This window comes from Lissotriton helveticus, chromosome 9 (genome assembly GCF_964261635.1).
Source record: "Lissotriton helveticus chromosome 9, aLisHel1.1, whole genome shotgun sequence".
NCBI classification, from domain to species: domain Eukaryota; kingdom Metazoa; phylum Chordata; class Amphibia; order Caudata; family Salamandridae; genus Lissotriton; species Lissotriton helveticus.
The window spans coordinates 1,039,118,907-1,039,131,671 of record NC_136070.1 but is presented as its reverse complement, the minus strand read 5'-3'; the positions used below and the strand labels follow the sequence as shown (position 1 = coordinate 1,039,131,671).

Here is a 12,765-nt window from a genome sequence, read left to right as displayed (position 1 = left end):
AATTACTATGTGGTCTCGCTCCTGGCCTGGATATGCTTGTAATATAGTCTGGGTCACTGCTGATGCATGCACAATGATTTGCCCTGTTCTGGAGTAATGTGCGGTTCCTCCGCAGCCCGATGTTTGTCTGTTTATTCTTTTTTTTTGCAAATCAAAATAAAAAATTTTACAAAAAAAAAAGACCAAAAGCCTCGCAGAGCAGCGCATGCGCGCTAGCTCAGGCGAGACCTAAAAATGACAGCTGTCAAAAACAAAGGTATAATTTTTACTGTGAGTGGTGAGGGAAGTTCCTGGTGGGATGTTCCTCGGAAGGAAAGTGCTCCTCACTCTGCTCTTGGTGCCTTCTCTGATGTTGGAGGAGCTAGTTCGTCCACTGAAGTACCTTTTGGGTCAGATGATAGCTATTATCATACGTCTCTCAATTATGAAAGTGTTCTTTGTAGTTCCAGTTTTAGAAGTCTAAATATTGCTAATAGAGAGTAATGCCTTCAATTGAAAGGGCTGTCTTTAGAGATGGTCGAAATGTTTAATTTCCTTTAAAATTCAAAGATTATTATTTGATGTGATACTCTAACCTTTTTCTTCTGTGTATATTCCTTTGTTGATTTGTATCCAATTTTGTGTTTAACCTCTGAGTGTTTGAAAAGGGAAGGATGATGTTGTATTGTTCAAGTTGTCCTTTTTTCCATATCAAGGACAACTTGATTTAGTCCAGTGTTTCCCCACGGGACACCAAATGTATTTGTTCAAATGTATGCATCCCCTCATTTGTAATGACTGGGAGTCTGGGACGGAAACAAAGACGAGGAACGAGGGAAACGTAGCGAATACAGTTCGAGCTATTTCGATTAATTTAAAGCCATGCCCTTCTGCTATTTTCTCGCCTGTGAATGCCGCTCACATCTGGCGAGCCGCGCACATACAACCTCTTTCTACACATGCGCACTACACACGTCTGCATTTTTTCATTCTCTTCCTTCGCCAAAAATAATGCAACATTCTCGAAAATAGACTTTCCTCACATATTCTAACACCCGACTCTATTTCAATGCCTCTCATTTAATTTTCAAACCAAGTACGTAATAATGTTTCAACAGCGAGGTAAGGTACCAAATAGTCGGTGAGCCGTGTAAAAATGTCTGCCAGAGTTATGTATTATTCCTGCAATAATCGGTCCTTTCTCCGGGTTGATGACGTTTGTTTTGCCAGTCTTTCCTGCACTCTGTGGTCATTACGGAATGTGTTGTCCATCTTTTATGTCATCTGGGCAGACCCGAGTAAACAAACGCCGAAATGTACTACGTTGGCCCTCCAGTAACAGCAGAGAGCGCTGTTTCGAGAGCTCCGTATAGATTTTGCTATCTCGCTAGCTGCTGCCACAGTTGCTCGAGCACTGCTCACTGTTAGCGCTTCCGGGTATTGGACAGCAGATGGCAGTGTGTCGAGTTCTGTGCCGTTGCTAGTACTTCCTCTTGTCGGCTGCGCCCAGTCGCAAAACAGCAGCAGCCGGAGAGAGAAGATGTCAAATCAAGAGGACCCGGTGCAGCGCGAGATCCACCAGGACTGGGCGAACCGCGAGTACATCGAGGTGATAACCAGTAGCATCAAGAAGATCGCGGATTTCCTCAACTCTTTTGGTAAGCCGGGGGAGGAAGGGCTTCCTGGAGATGCTCTTTAGGGATCTGGGCCTTCAGGTGGGTCTCGGGAATCGGGATCTGCAAGGGTGGGGCTTTGCCTGTTAAGGGGTGGAGGTAGTAGCATATCTGCCAGTCGACAAGTACCTGTCTAGCGGCCGCTTTCCGAGACAGCCAGGAGGTGAAGGTCGTGCTCCACTGCAACTAAGAGGGTGTTCCTTAAGCGGGTGTGGTGAGGATGTCCGGTGCCAATTCCCACAACAGATGGGGCACTTCAGCCAGGAACGACTGTAGTAGTCTGTGGCCTGAAAGGAGGGGAGTGGGTTTGATGAGCCGAATGTAATGCAACGTAGCCACTAACTCCAGTGCTTTTTGTGAGGGTTTTGATAGAAGGCCTGTTGCGATCTTGCGTGAATGGTATATGTAATGTTCATATTTAGAACTTTAACTCTTCAGGGTTCTGTTGTCAGGGTGCTGTCCTCGCAGCTTTGTCGGTTGCTGCTGGCTGTTGAGAGGAGCTTCATCTTAAGTTCCATGAAACACTGAGACTGATTTAAGTTCATGTGCAGGTTTATTCCAATTCCTGAGACACTCACACTGGAAGTAAGCGAGAGAGGTCAGATACAACGGTCTCTTCACTGCGAAGTCCACCGTTGAAGTGTCCCATACTTCACCCCACAGAATTCCAACCTACGCAAATACATTCTAGTGTCAAGGCAAGGAAAGAGAAGAGGGAACATATACTTAAATGAACGATCTAACACATCCCCCTTTCCAATTAATAAAAACAAACAAAAAACAAGCATTGGAAAAGTCAACAGGTCTCGCCTTTGGGACCTAGCGTCTTTGCCAGTGGTTTTAGCGATACTGTACTGCATGGATAAATAAGAGTAAAAAGAAGGCCTACGATGCCGCCGTCCACGTAATTTTGTAGGCACATGCACCACCCATCCGTGCAAATGGAACAGGTGCTATTTTTCCTTTTTGTTTACTGTTCTCAGTTGTATTGGCAAATAGAACAAATACACACAAGCGGATGGGAAAAGCAACATGGGGGGTGGAAGAAACAAAGAGGGGGTAGAAACTACATGGGAAGTAGGGAGGACAGGAAATTTGTGAGAGAAAAGGGAACGTGGGTGGAAAAGCCAACAAGTGGAGTGATGGGGCAAAGCACACAGGTGAGAATGCAAAGGGGGGACAAAAATGAGGGAGAGTGCTTAACGGAAGAGGGCGGGGAGAAATACACAGCAACATGGAGCCAGGTAGAGACGAGAAGACAAGCACACTAGGGAGTCAGTTGGAAAACACATGCACTCTTGTGAAGTGCTTTACATGCATGAAAAAAAGTTGTTCTTTAAGATTGCGCAGTAGTAAGGCACAAGTAAATTGGTAATGTTCATGGTGAGGAGCAGCCATAAGATGGACAAGGCAAGCCATCGAATAGAAGGCAGCCAAATCAGTAAAGGCAACCAATGATACCCAATGGGAGGGAAGCTATGTTCTTGATAAGACCACAATAGGTATTTCACAAGCAGACAGCTGCACTGTGGGGCAGGCTCGACCTATAAAGATAACAAGAAAAATTAATTTTACTGGGCTTTCAAAAAAGGGTAACATATCGATTAACATTTTTACTTTTGCAAAATGCCAAACATTTTGCCTGTACCTGCAGTGAGCTTTTTAAAGACTTTTCCCAGGACTGTTTACTGAGAACAATGCAGCCTGCGGAACAGCATGCATATTCTGCTGGAGTGGCAGCGGCTTTGTACTCAAGCCTAGGGGACCAAGGCACAGGGCCTACACAAGGTGGAGTTGACAGGAGCAAGCAGGCTTTGAGAAACCACCAACAAGTAAAGGGACTCCAGTGACAGATGTCACTTGGTAACAAGCGTGCTGCATGCGCACTGCCAGGAATGCGAGGTATGGAGCTGGCACCCGGCTACACTGCTGCTCGCTCCTGAGCACCCTAGGCCAGGAGACAGAGAAGGCGGGACATGCACTGGGACATGCACCTGCCTTGGGCCAATTGCTTACTGTCTTTCTTGGAAAGAACCACGCAAAGGCCAATAGCGGGAGATAAAAAAAAAGCACTAGCATGTGTTTCGAGTTTAATGCCCCTTACTAAAAGCCTCGCAGAGCAGCGCATGTGCCCTGGCTCAGGCGAGACCTAATGAAAGTGCATAGGCAAGCAAAAATTAACTCACAGTAACATTCTACCTAAACAAAACAGTAATACTGAACAGGGCATCTATAATAGTGTTAAGCAAGAAAACAAATCAGACGGTGCGCCAGGAGCAAAAAATCTCCCAAGAGTTTTGGCTTCATGCAAACCCTCCCAAATCTTGAGACGGTAGTTTGTGGCACATGAACAGAAAGCAAGCTACCAAAAGTCACTTCCACCCTGTTGCTTGACCACTCTGTGCTCCATGGGAGAGGCCTCCATATCCCCCGTTCACTTGTCCCTCAAGAACCTCCCCTCCAGCATGTCCTTCACAAAAACTGGGATAATTGTAATTATTTCCACACATTGTATCATCAGAGGGAAAATCATCCACTCAATCGTAAGATTTGTGTACAGTAACTTATTTTCTCTCACTTCCTCTTAGCAGGCCACAGCTTGCTGTCACTTAATAAAGCCGCATTGCACTAAACCTTAACAACTCTTAAAGGTTCTGAAAATCTGCTTTCACCTTTGCGTATCATTCGTCCTTTTTTTACCTTCACGACATCGCCTTCCTTAAGAACAATTCTTTTCACCCTTTTGGATGCATCATATTTAAATATGTACAACTTTTGTCCTTGAACCATACGCTTCCTCATCAGACCACTCAACCATTTTAGTGTTTATCAACCAGTCCATGTTGTCAGTTGTGTGAACTGATCTTCCTTTCTTTAATTCAAACGGGCTGTGTCCTGTGCTAGCATTTTTTTTAAAATCCTGTATGCTGCCACCATTTTCCTTACTTCCACTTCCCATGACATGCCATTACTATTAGATAATTGTGGAAAAGTAAATTTTGCCATGTTCTGTGTCCCTACGCCTCATCCATCATAGGTTATGTGTGCATGACCAATATGCATATGTTATTCCCCATGTCCGATTAATGACGCAATTCCAGTTGTGTCCACCTCTAGTATACCAGTTTCCAGTCCTCGTGAATACTACGAATATCAGGCCTATGTAAAGTTATGTTGCCACGTTTCTCAGTATGCACGTTATTCCAGTATAAAGTCCCCGTTTCCAGGCCTCAAAAGGGCCCGGACATCAGATTCAGCTCCTGTCTCCTGAAAACCTCGCTGAGGAGCGATACAGCCCCCACCTGTATCCTCGACCCTTCACTTACTTCCTGCCTCGCAGTGCCCGGTGCAGCTCGGCTCTGCCTCTGAGTCTGCCAAAAGTATGTTATAGTTCCAGCTATCAGTTCAGTCCTCCTTCTTCTGCATTCCTAAGCTACTGAACTGCATCAATAGTTTCCGTCATTGTCTAGCCTTCTCGTCTCCACGTTAGAGAAATACTGTATTAATGATCATTTAGTATTCTTCATCACGCACTACATGTAGAATAATGCATGGTCCAGTCTTAGGATCAAGTTAGCTTTTCCCCTCATGACTTCTAGTTTATATCAACATGTTCCCTAAACATCAGATACTAGATAGGGTTTAGGTACATGTCGCTCCGACCCTCCAGACTCTAGTCTCTGCTCCTAGCACAGAGTTCGTAGCCCCCAGCTTCTCCTAGTAACACGTCATTGCCAGTTTTCGCGCACCATCAGGTTAGAGGTCCCGGCTCCTTAGGTAGCCCCCTCCAAAGTTTCCGTCCATTCATGACATATTCTGTTACGTTTGCATCACATGTCTATGTATACTCCCAGTTACACCTCTTTTTATTGTTATCTCTCGCGACTGCTACGCGTCACGCCTTCTGCTCCACCCACTGCTACGCCTACTGCAATGTAATGCTATGTGTTTGCGCTATGTATATAAGTTGATGTATTGTTATTAAAAGTTAGCGCGCTCATCCCAGACCAAGCCCCAGCAGCTGCTGGGTCATCCTATGCAGGTTGTCCTGATCCTGTCCTTATGTTGTAATAAACCTGCAAAAACTCCTACTACCTCGAATCTTGACTCTTATTTTATTGAGCTATCTGTTATTCATTCATTCATTCAAAAAATAGATCCGGTATTATTTATTTATATACCACATAATGGCGCCCGAACAGGGACTTGCCCTTTCCCCACGCGTCGGTGAAGCCACGCCGACCCCCTGACCCTCTGCAGTCGTGACGGAACCATACCGTGCACTGGCAGATATTTCTGCTCCAAGTATCCCTCAGGCCCACGGAGGAGACGGAGGAGGCGGTCCAGCATCCGAACGAGACGGTGGAGGAACGCGGCGAGTCCCGACCAGAGCCCAAGCCGAGAGTCCAAGGTCCGAGGTATCCGGAGGCCCACCTGTAACTGAAGTCCGAAGTTCGTCGTCCGTCGTCCAGTCCAGTCCGAGGCTTTCCGTTCCGTGCTGCCCGGTGAGTACCATTGCTGGGGTAGTATCTAGACAGGACCAATCTAAATTGACTCCTGGTCCGTGGGTTGGTGGTGCCCAGACTCACAAACGAAGTGTTCACCTAGGTGGATACGGGTCTTGATGCGTTCCTTTATGGGACCGGTATGTTCCGTACTGTTACAGCAGTGCATCCAGTAACTCTAGTCTGTTCCGTTCTCGAGAAAATCTGTTCTATTTCTGTTCTCAGTATTTCAGGTAATATTCTGTTCGAACTGCTATTTATAATGTTCTTCATGTATTTTAATGTTGTGGTATGAGTGTGATGTGATTTCGTGTTTTTATTGTGTATTGTATTGTGTCCAGATTACAGTTCAGTCATGCCTATATTTTCCAAGTTACGTCAGTTAAAAACTAGAAAGGGTCTGCTGGAAGCAGCAGTTCCTGTTCCGCCTAGGGACAGTCCAGGTCACTTTATGTATCAGAAACATGGCATAAGCGCCATATTGTATTTAGATTTATGGGTAGAGTATACCAAACAGTTAGAAGAAAAGTATAGATGGCCCGTATCGGGTACATGGGATGCCGAATGTATCATGCGAGTAGAGGAAGCATTATGGAAAAAGAAAGCCAGACAGTCACAGAAAGATGCCATCGAGTTATGGCGTAAAGAAGCGCATAGAAGAACCGAAAAGGAAGTCAGAAAGTCGGAGTTAAGTAGAGAATCCCAGGAACGAGCCCAAGAAAGAGAATTAATCGAGATAGGTGAACAAGTCAAAGCCGAACAGTCAGACAGACAGAGGCATGCCCTTATTAAGGGTATGTATCCTCTCCTTGCCGAAGGTTTGCCAAAAGCGACCCCAGAGGCATCCAGTAATTTCCCGCCACCATTAGTTCCGACCAAGCTACGTCACAAACCGACCGCAGCTGACATTTTTATTTCGTCCTATTTGGACGACACAGTCCCAGAATATGCAAATCCTGTTCGCGCTCCGCCAGTCCCTGTAAATCAGGCACTTCCTGCTCTTCCAGACACCGGGGTGCCCTTAACAGCTCCCCCGGTCCAGTCCGCCATACAAGTCCAGCCCACGTTACAATTACCGACCCTACCAGGACGAAGAATGTCAGTCGACGATTCTAGTCTAGGGGCCGCAGAAGGAGGTACTCCTCAAACCCCGCCGCCACACAAGCGTTTATCAGCACTCGAATTACATGCTCAAGCATCACAGCGTACTCCTAAAAGTAATAAGTCTGTCACGGAAATCAGACAAGCCCTTGGCGAATGTGTCTATGACGCAGTTCCAGGCGAGTACAATATGGTTTTATATTCCGTACGTGTAAGGAGAGTGACCGAGTATCTAGTCACCTTACCGAATATGAAAGAAGATCTAGACAGAATATATCGTTTCATCCGTACAGGGGATGATCCAGAAAGTATTGGCGAGATTATGTCTCAAAGGAAAGCCGAGATCCAGCTCATGATATTAAAGTTCCTGATCAATTGTCTAATAAGAGAACAAGATTACCCGTCTAAAGATCCGGTCGAAATGAGAATCCTGACAAGGTGGAGTGATAATATAGCCGAGGGTAAGCACAAGACCGTCGGTGCTATGGAGAGTATGTACAAGAAAATCCGTAAAGAAATAATAAGGTTACACGACCAGCGTAAAGCAGCACAAGTAAGCGAGAAAGAGAGTATCTCTGATCCTGAAGAGGAAGACGAGAATCCCGCCAGAATAGCGTATGTAGGAAAATCTAGATTTCCAGATCGCCATTTACGTCTAGAACACAAGTCTATTTTTCATCATCCAGCACCAGAACAAGGTTCTCTAGAACAAGTATTTCAAGCTACCGATCATATTCTGAAATCACGAATCGGTTATAGTGAGTTAAGTACCATGCATGAACAAGAACTAGCCCGATCAGCAGTCCGATGGATTACTGATTCTACCACTTTTCCAGACGAAATAGTGGCACAAATGTTTCTGAAATTGCCCCCAGCCGAGCAGCGACTGGTGGGTATGTATATGATTCAACACCTCATTACTCTGTATGAGGGTCAACACTCTGATCCAGGTCCGTTGCATGATATCCTGAACGAGTTACTCCAGTATAGATGGAGAGGTCTAGGTACCGATTTAATTAGTGTCATTCTAGAACAACGTCACAAATATAGAACGTTTCTGAACCCGCATTTTGTTCATGTCTCACCCCCAGAAAGTAAATCATTTTACATAGACAGACAGAATCCGTTACGAGAAGTTCACCCAGTCCAAGGGGCGGGTGGCGTAATGCAACGAGTGTTTGTATACACTCCGATATCAAAGATGGAACTTCTTGAAATGAAGAAATTAATTCCCTGTCATGACAAAGATCCAGCAGGGTTCCATAGAGAATTAAAAGACATGCTCCGTATGGGAGAATACACTTACCCAGATATCATTAAAATGTTAAAGGTCCTGCTACCCGCAGGGGTGTATGAAAAGCTAAAGGAAAAAGAATGGGAGGTGGGAGAGAAAAAGATCGATTGGGCAGCTCTAGAAGCTGAAGACAAGGCACGAGTACCAGGTACCGGTCTTGGAGATAAATGTAAAGAATTACCAGAATTATTGATTCAAGTTTTACCCAGATTATTGACAACTAGGAAGGAAGACTGGGATGCAATCTCAGCCTGTAAACAGAAACAAGATGAAGATATTAGTGATTTTTATTCTAGATTTGAGAAATGTTTCAGTATCAATAGTGGTCTCAAGACAAGTAGTGAGTCATACCCTCACCTATTCGTTACTAAATTAGTCGAGAATTCAAGTCCACAAATTAAAAACCGAGTTCTGAAAGTCGAAAGCACCTGGCAAGCAAACACCCCGTCCCAGATGCTCCAGATGCTCCAGTATCACCAGAATAGAATCAGGGAAGAGCAAGAATACGAAAGAAAACGTATGAAAGACACGAAAATGAAAGTGCTAGTTGCACAATCTGTTCCTCAAGATAGTCAGAAGAGGGGTCCGAATCAAGCCAGTCATCCTGCAGCTCCCGTTAAAGGGAACTGCAATTATTGTAAACAACCAGGTCATTTTATAAACGAGTGTGCAGTTCTGAAACATAACATAGCTACTGGTAAGACTAAAGAAAGACCACGTCCGCCTAGACAAGAACAAGTTTCACAGATTCCTCAGTCACAGAATGCACAGCAGACAGTTACAGCACCGCAGCCTATTGCTGCAACACAGCATGTCACATCACAGATGTACCAGTATGCACAGTCCGAGTATCCAGAGTACCAGCCATATTCATGAAACAGCCTAGAGAGGGAGGTAGGCTTGCCTCTCATCGAGATACCTGTAGATCAAGAAGGTCCCTATGTTCATAGTCAAGTATTAGGGAAAGACAGAAAGTTTTTGATCGATACAGGGGCAAGTAGGACCACAATTAGTCACGCCAAAGTTCCAGGGGCTCCGCTCTCAGGCTCAAGAAATGTTTCCCTTGGATTTTCAGGAAAGCCAATAGTTAATGAGATATCAAAGCCAGTCACTCTAGAAGTAGGTCCATTGTCCCGCACTACTGATCTGTTACTTACTAAGTCATGTCCAGAAAATCTATTAGGCATTAAGACACTGAAAGAATTAGGTGCAGTTATTTGCTGTTCCCCAGAGGGAATACGTCTGTTCCTACGTGACTTCAAGGGTCACTATGTATTACGAGATTTTGATTCGAGATTGTCTAATGTTCCGCAGCACTTATGGGCGCAAGGTCCAACTGATGTAGGTTATATGCAAATCACACCCCATCGTGTGACTCTCAAACCAGGTGTAGTGTTACCCCGAATCAGACAGTACAGATTGCCACCTGAGGCTGTAGCAGCCTTATCCAAAATTATTGACGAGCTCATGGCTCAAGGAGTAGTTGTAGAAACTGACTCCAATGTATGTAATTCTCCGATCATTCCAGTCATGAAACGTACTGATCCGAATGCACCCCCAGTATATCGATTAGTGATTGATTTACGAGAGCTTAATAAATGTATTATTCCGCAGTACCCAGTTGTCCCAGACATCTCTTCCCTGTTAACTGCTATTGATTCCGAAGCCATGTTTTTCACTGTCATTGACCTCAAGAATGCATTTTTCAGTGTTCCAATTCATCCAGATAGCCAGTTCCTTTTCGGATTTTGTTTAAATGGAAGGAGCTATATGTTCACACGCGCTCCTCAAGGTTTCACAGAAAGTCCTAGTATTTACAGTCAAGCACTTAAGAGACAACTAGACAACATTCACATGCCAACTGACACTGCCCTGCTCCAGTATGTCGATGATCTACTGATCACAGCCCGTTCTGAACGTGCCTGCGAGCGAGCATCCCTTACAGTCCTGTATTTTCTAGCCGAGATGGGGCACAAGGTGTCACCTTCGAAGCTTCAATTCTGTGTCCAGCAAGTGGTATACTTAGGACACTTGCTGTCCAAGAGGGGTAGGCAGTTGACACCCGACCGTATCCAGTTAATAGCGAGTCTTCCCCAGCCCAGAACCCAGAAGGAGGTACGTGCCTTTATCGGCCTTACTTCTTATTGTAGACAATGGATTCCCCAGTATGCATTTCTAGCCAAGCCACTGATACAGTTAACGACACAGGAGGCAGCCGTATCGACTGTCCTCCCTTGGACATCTGACCATACACTTAGTTTCAACGAGTTAAAGAAAGCCCTATGTCAAGCTCCAGTTCTAGCTACACCGAACTACAGTAAGCCTTTTACACTTTTCGTTACTGAACGTGAAGGTACAGCATTATCTGTTCTCACACAAGATCAAGCAGGACAATACAAGCCCTGTGCTTATTTTTCGAGCACATTAGATCCAGTCGCCCAGGCGTTGCCTGTGTGCCTCAAGTCAGTTGCAGCCACAGCACTAGCTATCAGACAAAGTGATTCCATAGTTTTAGGACACTCCCTGACAGTACAAGTTTCACACTCCGTAGAAGTTCTTTTAAACAGAACACAGACTCAACACTTGACAATTGCACGTTTAACAGGTTATGAATTGACACTGTTCCAGCCACACATAGAAATTAGACGCTGCAACGTCCTGAATCCTGCTACACTGTTACCATCAGTTAATTCAAATCCAGACACACATGACTGTGTGGAAGTAGTTAACATTACGACTAAGCCAAGACAAGATCTGACAGACATTCCGTTATCAGATCCTGACCTGACACTTTATGTGGATGGTTCATGTATGAGAACCAGTACAGGAGAACTAGTCGCCGCGTATGCAGTGACTACTGACACTGAAGTTATTGAAACCCACCGTATTGATACCCTGTCCGCTCAAGCAGCAGAGCTAGTCGCTCTGACACAAGCCTGTATACACGCCAAGAACCTGAAAGTTAATGTTTACACAGATTCACGTTATGCATTTGGAGTTGTACACGACTTCGGAGTGCTCTGGCAGGAGAGAGGTTTCATGACTTCTCATGGAACCAAGATTCAGCATGGTCTCCTTATTCAAGCCCTGTTAGATGCCATACATTTACCGACATCTATTGCTATCATGAAATGCAAAGCACATACGAAAGTTACTGACATTATTTCCCAAGGTAATGATCTAGCAGACCGCACAGCCAAGCTTACAGCACAGACTCCAGACATTCCAGTTAACCCGACACATACTCCAGATCCGATTATATGCATGACAGTTAAGGACCCTACACAAGATGTCATAGATATCCAGTCACATGCTACTCCCGATGAAATCAAGAAATGGTCTGAACAAGGAGGGGTCCAGACAGATCAAGGATGGTTAACGAAGGGTAGAGCCACATGGTTTCTCCCCGACTCTATGGTTCAAGTCATTATCAATACCGCACATAGTCCAGCACATTTAGGAGAAAAAGCTATGTTAGACAGTATCCAGAACATTTGGTTCAACAAGCATTTACGAGCTGCAGCCAAGCAGAAAGTCCGTACCTGTATGATATGTTGTCAGTTTAATCCAGGTAAAAGTGTCCCGGTGGAACAAGGTGGTTTCCAGCCCCCTGACCACCCTTTTGAGGTCCTCCAGATGGATTATATTCAGATGGAGCGATGTCGAGGTTTCAAGTATGTCCTTGTAGTTGTATGTGCTTTGTCCAGGTGGACAGAAGCATATCCAGTCCCCGATTACACAGCCGCGACCACTGCCAAACAGTTGGTTCGTGAATTTTTCCCTAGGTATGGACTCCCTAGAGTCGTATATTCTGATAACGGTCAGCCATTCTCCTCAGAGTTAATGAAGCACGTTTCCCTTTTGTTAGGGTACCAGTGGAAGTTCCATTGTGTACGCCATCCTGAAGCAGCCGGTCTGGTCGAGAGACATAATCAGACTCTGAAAATCCGTATCGCAAAAGTTTGTAAAGACAAAGGTGTGGACTGGCTAGTAGCTCTGCCAGTCGCTTTGTTTTATATGCGCATGGTCGCACATTCCAGATCAGGTCTGTCCCCGTATGAGGTCGTATTCGGCCGGCCCCCTAACATGTGGGGTACTCCTAGACCCCGAAGTATTACCGATGTTTCATGTAATATGCTGACAGATTACCTAGCTTCCTTGATGTCTGCCCTCACCTCATGTCGTTCACAGGTTGCTGCCGCATTTCCAGACA

General features: G+C 45.2%; 1 protein-coding gene across 1 annotated transcript in view; it reads left to right on the top strand.

The window, feature by feature from the left end:
- The first annotated feature begins 1,410 nt into the window (after positions 1–1,410).
- The window catches only part of BRK1 (BRICK1 subunit of SCAR/WAVE actin nucleating complex), a 95,819-nt gene continuing 84,464 nt past the window's right edge, over positions 1,411–12,765 (top strand). Inside the window, exon 1 of the mRNA XM_078661375.1 lies at positions 1,411–1,637. Within this exon, the coding sequence (XP_078517501.1) occupies positions 1,520–1,637 (118 nt within the window). The 5' untranslated portion in view covers positions 1,411–1,519. The remainder of the gene's footprint in view (positions 1,638–12,765) is intronic.